The sequence below is a fragment of the Poromitra crassiceps genome (assembly GCF_964638095.1).
Source record: "Poromitra crassiceps genome assembly, chromosome: 13".
Classification (NCBI taxonomy): domain Eukaryota; kingdom Metazoa; phylum Chordata; class Actinopteri; order Beryciformes; family Melamphaidae; genus Poromitra; species Poromitra crassiceps.
In genome coordinates, this window is record NC_139644.1 from 36,314,665 (window position 1) to 36,322,130 (window position 7,466).

General features: G+C 50.2%; 1 protein-coding gene across 1 annotated transcript; it reads right to left on the bottom strand.

Moving 5' to 3' along the window:
- Nucleotides 1–467: 467 nt before the first annotated feature.
- On the bottom strand, nt 468–7,228 carry LOC310788666 (GTPase IMAP family member 8). Its single transcript, XM_083650205.1, has 6 exons — nt 6,955–7,228; nt 4,108–4,672; nt 3,218–3,315; nt 2,912–3,043; nt 1,442–2,032; nt 468–690 (listed from the first exon to the last, which is right to left on the bottom strand). The coding sequence occupies exons 1-6, from the start codon at nt 6,983–6,985 to the stop codon at nt 617–619; spliced, it is 1,491 nt and encodes a 496-aa protein (XP_083506331.1). The 5' UTR covers nt 6,986–7,228; the 3' UTR covers nt 468–616.
- Nucleotides 7,229–7,466: the final 238 nt, after the last annotated feature.

Here is a 7,466-nt window from a genome sequence, read left to right on the forward strand (position 1 = left end):
TTCTCTTCTAGGCTATAACTTCAAGTGAACGCAGAAAGAGACACGATGCGTCGCGCCACCGCGGACCGCTTTGAGTCAACGGCGCTTTCAGCTTATAATACAAAGCACACGGGCTTATCAGTGCGATCTGAACACAGAACTACAACGACACCACTGTCTCTCCACTCTAATAATTCTGCAGAGTCTCTTTAGCAGCAGTTGGTGTCTCTGCCACGGGCCGAGCGAGGATGGAGCTCTGGTCCCTGGGAGCAGAACTCAAACATATCTCCTTCCACCAACGGAAACTCCTCTTAGTCTGAGGAGAACATTTTAGTCTCAGACGAGGTTAGTGCTTTCATTAGATTCATTGGGGTTAGAGGTTCCATTGCACTAGCCTGTGCTTTCAGTCCCAAGTCAAGCTTCGCCTCGGCGATCGGTCAGTTCGCTCTTTCCAATTCAAACACGCAGCTTATTCATCACAGGACTCCCCGTTCCAAAACCCGCTGACTTGATCTCAGAGCCTGGAGAGGGATATCTAGATGAGGTTTAAGTTATGGGAAGGTGATGTTTGGGTCTGTTGAAGCCTCGGCGCCGGGTTTCAAAAGCGAGATTCCACTTTCACTTCACTGCCCCCGGGTCACTGGAGCTGGCATCGTCTACAGTCGTCCTCGGGTTCGGTGTCGTCGGAAGAGATCGAGCTCTCCTCACTCACTGTTGAATACGACACAATCCAATTAGGCCCGGGATGAACCATGACAATGACAACCTGGCATTAACATGCGTTTTCTGTCATCAGATTGCAATCAGATAGTGCTTGACCACATTAGCCTGATTTCATTTACAACTGGCGTCGTTAACATGCGTTTTGGGTGATCAGATTGCAATCTGATCACCCAAAATGGGTGTCCTCTCAATCCACATACAGTTGCTGTATCCAGATTGAGAGGACACATTGCATTTACACTTGTGTTCATTGTGTACACAATGCGTCCCTGACCACTCTGTGGTTTGGCCGATCAGATTGCAATCCGTCTTCAATGTGTCTTGGGGGCGTTTACACCTGTAGCCTACTTTCAAGTGGTCAAGCACAATCTGATTGAAATCTGATGACAGAAAATGCATGTTATGATAAATGCTGATAAATGCAATGCTGATAAAGAGACGTATGGTATGGCTGACTCAAGCTATTTAATAGGTAGTCTGACGTGGTGTGTGGTCGCGTGTGCAGGCATTAGTGTGTCAACTACAATGCACAGTGCTCTTGTGAAGCACCTTGAGATGTCAGTTTTGATTTGAAAGTGTGCTATACAAATAAAATTCATTATTATTATTAACATATATATATATATATATATATTGGTCAAAATTATTGTGATATTTGATTTTGTGCATATGACCCAGCCCTACTCGACTTTACAAAATGCAAGATGTGTCAATGTAAAGAATAGAGGAGGCGACTTACACCACTCGCTCTGTATGGGCAGGAAGGCCTCGTCGCCGTTCTCCCGGATCATCTCCTCGATCTTGTCCAGCAGGTCTGAGATGCTCCTGTCCTTGCCGGGAACCTTGCTGTCCAGCACGTGGTAATAGTTTCCGCAGTACTCCAGCAGTCTGTGAAGCTCGCGGCCGCCCCTCAGGATGTGCTCCTCGATGGGCGTGCGGCCCAGCCAGTCGCCGCAGCTGAACAGCACCATGGTGTGCAGGCAGGCGTTGTCCCCGAACAGCGTCTCGATGTGGGCCAGGAGGGTGCGCCTCTTCCGCGCCGTGAGCGACGAGACGACGGGGAGGACCAGCAGCAGCGTGTGGGGCCCCGGCCGGAGGAGGGCGGCCCCGCGCTGCGACTCCAGCCGGATGCGCTTCGGGGTCCGCCTCACGGAGAACCAGTCCCAGCCCGGCGTGTCCACGATGGTGACGCGCCGGCCCGACACCAGCGCCTGCCGCCGCAGGCACAGCTCCGTCTCCTGGCCCGACTCGAAGTCTCGGCGGCCCAGGATGGAGTTCCCCACCGAGCTCTTCCCCACTCCCTTCCACCCCAGCAGGAGCACCCTCAACTCTGGGAGCAGGGGAGAGAGTGGGAGAGAGAGAGAGAGAGAGAGAGAGAGAGAGAGAGGGGGTAGACAGAGAGAGAGGAAGAGAGGGAAGACAGAGAACTGTATATAACTATCACTGATATGTGTGTGTAATGTGTGTGTGTAATGTAGTCATTATTTTTGTTTCATTGTTTCTTGATGCTTTGGCAATATTGTTATTATGACTCATGTCAATAAGGCGATTTGAATTGAATTGAATGGAGAGAGCAAAACAAAGGAAGAGGGCGAGTGAGAAAGAAGGAGACAGAATCAGAAATAGAAATAGAGAAAGATAATCATTATCATGAATAAAGATTAAGCTATTTCCTGGAACAGTATTTCTGCTAACAGTTATGTTTTCCAGAGAGCAGTGTAAAACCATAGGACGTCTCAAAATATGGACAGTCCCCGTCACGTCACCCATTGGTTTTTGGACTACCGTTTGAAGCCTAGTGTGGCCGTCGTTATATAAAAATGTACAGTTGTTATGAAAGGTGAAATTTGCTGATATACTGTAGACCAAAAACCATGTTTTGAACCAGGCTGTGTAAACATGGTTAATCCTGTTGTAATGACAGGCATTTTAACATGGGGGTGAATGGAGAACACCTCCCTTTTGGAGCCAGCCTTAAGTGGCCATTCGAGGAACTACAGCTTTCAGTATCACTTCCGCAGCTTCCCCTGCCCAAGCCCGAGCTATGTAAAACAGATGTGCACTAATCTCTCTCTCTCTCTCACGCACACACACACACACACACACACACACACACACACACACACACACACACACACACACACACACACACACACACACACACACACACACACACACACACACACACACACAGAGTAGTCCCGCTCACCTCTGGGCGGGCCTCCTATCATCTGCTCCCTCTGCCTGGTGTGCTCCTCCATCCTCATCCTCTCCTCCTCCAGAGCTCTCCTGGCCTGCTCCTCCTCCAGGAGAATCAACTCATTCACCTCAAAGTACCAGCCTGGCTCAAAAAACAACAATAAATCATTCATTACATTCAATAATAAAAGACATTGTAGATGCGACGCAATGCAGTATATTTCTAGGCCAAAAGATGGAAATCACATTCGAGTTTATTATGTCAATTGCAAAAATGCCATGGCAAAAAAGAAAATGATATGAAATCCAGTCAAACCTTGGTTGTCAGTGATCATTTCCTCCACCTTCTCCATCAGCTCGGGTACCTGTGTGTTGTCCTCTCCATCCTTCCGATTGTTATCAAAGGCATGGTACCTGAAGGCAGGGGAGAAAAGACAGTGTTATTAAAGGCATGGTGGAAAGGTGCAGCATCTAGCATGGACCAAGAAAGAACCCATTAGATTTCGGAGCGGTTCCGATCCGATCCAGGTCGGGTCAAGAGAGGAGGGCGGGTCTAGGGAAAAGGGTCCATGTAGGAAGGTGCAGAGTGATATAGATTAATAGAAGATGACAGTGGTGCCAACGGAAGTCCAAAATGTGTGACTCACGTAGCTATACTGTGTACGGGGGGAATAGTTCCAGGAAGTACTGTACGTTTGAATGCATAAAATAAACCTGGTAATATACTATTTGATTCTTTAAATGTCACAAACAGACCATTCTGCTGCAACTCCACAGCACTGCTTAATCCAGAACCTTACTTCTGGGAACTATTGCGAGGTTAAAAAAAACTGGTCCATTGAGGTGAATGGAGATGACGCAACTTTGATCTCTATGGCTCTGGCAAGGTCTTAGAGAGTCTGGATTCAAGGAGTCGGTAGGGGGATTGGCTAGGTGTGTCTGGGTGGTGGGAGAGGGCGTGGTCATGAAAGGGGCGGGGCTAGGGAAAAAGGGCCTTAGCTAGGGATAGGAAGGTCATAGAGCCGGGGTTCAAGGGGTGGGTAGGGGGAGTGGCTAGGTGTATCTGAGTGGTGGGAGGGGGCGTGGTCAGGAAAGGGGCAGGGCTAGGGAAAAGGGGCCGTGTTGCACAGGACTAATAAAGACTAGATGCAGGTGTGTGTGTGTGTTGGAGGAGAGAGAGAGAGAGAGAGAGAGAAGAGGCTGTACCTGCTCCCACATCTCTCCACCAGCCACTGCAGGGCGTCTCCAGTGTGCTCGATGTGCTCCTCGATGAAGATCCCTTTGGGCAGCTTGTCCACCCCGGTGAAGAGCACCATGGAGTACCTCCAGGTGCCCCCGCCCAGGGCCCCCAGCTGCTCCTCCGCGGCCCTCCTCTGCGTGTCGGTGAAGGGCTGGGCGACCGACACCACCAGCAGGATGGCGTGGGGCCCCGGCGGGCACAGGATGGCACCCATGCACGGCCCCTCGCTGTCCAGGCTGGCCGGCGGCCGAGGCGGGGCTTCTGACTCGGCGCCCGGGGCGTTGCCGTTGCCGTTGTCGTCGTCGGGCTCCGGGCGGCTGGGGGGGGCGGCGGCCCACTGCGGGGTGTCCACCACGGTGACGCGCCGGCCGTAGATCTCCGTCTGGCCCACGTTGCTGTGGGTGGTCTCCGTCCCCGCGTCGAACACCTCCTCCCCCAGGATGGTGTTGGCGGTGGAGGTCTTGCCGGACTTTGGCCCCCCCAGAAGCAGCAGTCTGCGCTCGGGCGGGTGGCGGCCCCCCCCGGGGTTATCTGGTGGGGAAACCACAAGTGTGAATCAGAACAGTATCTGGAGCTGAAATCCCTTCTTAATGGATGGGTTTGGCGGTTTTGTTTTGTTTGTGGTTTCTCGGACGGCCTGAATGCAGCCTTGCTCTCCAGTTTTCTGTCTTGCATCCATTTAATGTAAATGAATCACAGCATTGATTCAATTGACTGGATCAAAGCAGGAGAATGTGGCTGCCTGGTGCACAGTGAGAGAGTGGGACCATTTTAACCTCTATTCTTTCTCTAAAGGCTTTGTAGGAGAGCTACTAATTTGTCCCCAAGAGCCTTTTTTTGGAGATGAAATCTGCATTTTTTGAAAGTGCCAACTCTTGCATTCTTTCTATTGCAACATATCTCAAATCCTCCGTCTCCGTCCTTCATGTTTGTCCTCGCTCTTCACTTGCTCTCTTCCCTTGCCTTATCTCAGCTCCTTGCCTCCTTGCATCTTCCCTGTCTCCTTCACCTTCTCGTTCAGTCCTCTGCTCACCCTCCCTGCCTTGCACCCGCTCAGCTCTCTGCTGCTCTGTCCCTTAGCCTCTGCTACGTCCCATCCTTCTGCATCATCTGCTGATTTGGCAATGCTCAGGAAAGGTCTGTCAGGAAAACTGTAACAACGGTCAGTAAACTGTTAGGAATGACATTATCAAGTAGGTAGATAGAACGTTGTAACGAAGCACACATTGTGGGTGACCAGAGGCACCCGTCCTCATTTTAATTGTTGCTATCTGGGAGATGATATCGCTCGCCTCTTTTAACTAAAAGTAGATGCAAGTTAGTTTTCATTTGTTCCACAAGTCATTACATTCTTACACATGTAATGCACCAGCACCTTAACCCCCATGGACTTCAACCACTCCTTTCTGGTCACAAAACATGTCCAGCTGGTCTGGCTCGTCCACCTCCTCCTGGTAGATGTATGAGTAAGTGCATTATGTCTACGAGTGTATACATTTTTTTTTTGTCCACCGGCCAAATGTCTAGTGAATGTTCCAATGTTACCAGCCACTCAGCATTGTTTGTTTTTGGCTGGTGGTGAGTGAACCAAATCTACCTACCAGCCACTTGCAGATTTATATTTTATTACCAGCATTCGGCTGGTGAGTCGTGACTGGTGCTAATTGTGTGCCCTGCTTTCATAGCAATTAATAGCTTAACTATTAGCTTAGCCAACTAACAAAAAAATAAAAGAAATTACACCATTGCTAGCTGAATTTATTCAAGTAGCCTATTTCCCCATAGGTTGCTATACTAAAATAACAGCATTCAGTTATCTGCCTAATCAGTATCTGGTCCACTTGTTTTTTCCCCCATGTCCTCTTTTTTCTCTTTCGTTTTGAGTTCCAGATAAATTCATTTACTTCATTTCAAGAGAATACGTGAATCATACAAGTTTGACGGGAAGGAATGAGTCACATACTTGACTTGAATTGAAAGTGAAAGTGAATTGACGTCATTCAAAATTGTCCAGGCCAGGGGATGACATGGAGCCCCGTTAGGGAGGTTTCAATGCCACTGCAAATTTTCCATTGGTTCTTTAATGGATAGGGGTTTGTGGTCACTGCCGTGGAGTAAAGTTTGTCAGGCCTCAGGGGGCCCTAATGGACTGGGGCCCCAAGCAGTTGCCTGCCTTGCCTGTTCACAAGTTGCCCCTCTGATGATATGGGGTATGTTCGAGTATGTCTCACGTGTGACTTTGTGATGTTGTGATGAAATGCCTTGTGATTATGCTGCAAAACAATTCTCCCGCGGCGACAAATCAAGTCTCTCTGTCTCTCCTCCACGGGGACAAATACAGCCTCCATCTCTCCTGCCTGCTTTTTGCACTTTGGGGACACAACTGGGTCAGAGAGGACGAACCTTGGACGCCTTCCAGAGGAGACGGCGTGCCGTGAAGACAAAATATGATGTGCTCGGAGTACAAATCCAAGGGAAATAATACGTTTGGATGGGATGGCACCACGGCAGAATATGTAATGTGAGAAGATGGCATGGAGACAGACGCTGGCTCGGGCAAAGGATGCCGAGAGGAGAGATGAGAGACAGTCTGAAGGATGAAGTTCATTCATTCACCCCCAGTGGCCGACTCACTGCTGCTGACACTTTCTATGTGAGCTTCCCAAACACAGCAAGTGGACTCGTGCAACAGTTTGTCTTGCATTGTGCGTGTCTCCAACACCAATATGGCTCGTAGGAGTTTTTGCGCCAGAGGTCTTGCAGTGAAGATGATGGGAGGGGAGGGGAGGGGGGGGGGAGAAAAACCCACTTACCAGTCTCGGAGGCAGAGGACACAGCAGCCATCTTGTGCGAGGAACCTCTGGCTGCTTCTTCCTCCTCTGCCCCCCTCCTCCTTCTCCTTCTCGCCTCCAGGGTGCCGGTCCTCGTCTGCTTGGTCCTCTTCAGAAAACGGGCAGCAGCTGCGGGGCGACGCGTCCCGAGCGGTGATCTGCAGAGGGCTGCTGCTGGCTGCTCAAATGCTCCGTCTGGTCTCCCCCTCTCATCCTCTTTCTACTGCAGTACATAACACAGTCTGTCTTCAGTAAGCCAGTGTCTCTCGCTCTCTCTCTCCCTTTGTATGTACCTCCGCTGCCACTCAACCTCTCCCCTCTATCTTCAAACCCCCTCCTCCTCCCCACAGCTCTCTTCTGTCCTTTTCTCTCTCTCTCTCTTCTCTCCCCTTCTTGTCTTCCCCTCCTCTAGCCTCTTGTCTTTCTTTCTTTCTATCTGTCTGAGCGGAGAGGCGAGATTGTGCAATGCAGGAGACAGGAAGTCAATAGCACCC

Excerpts from the sequence above, each read along its gene's own strand:
- LOC310788666 (XM_083650205.1), bottom strand. The coding sequence starts at position 6,985 with ATGGCTGCTGTGTCCTCTGCCTCCGAGACTG. Across the intron at positions 2,033-2,911 it reads GATAGGAGGCCCGCCCAGAG|AGTTGAGGGTGCTCCTGCTG; the intron begins GTGAGCGGGACT and ends CCCTGCTCCCAG. Across the intron at positions 691-1,441 it reads GCCCATACAGAGCGAGTGGT|TGAGTGAGGAGAGCTCGATC; the intron begins GTAAGTCGCCTC and ends CGTATTCAACAG.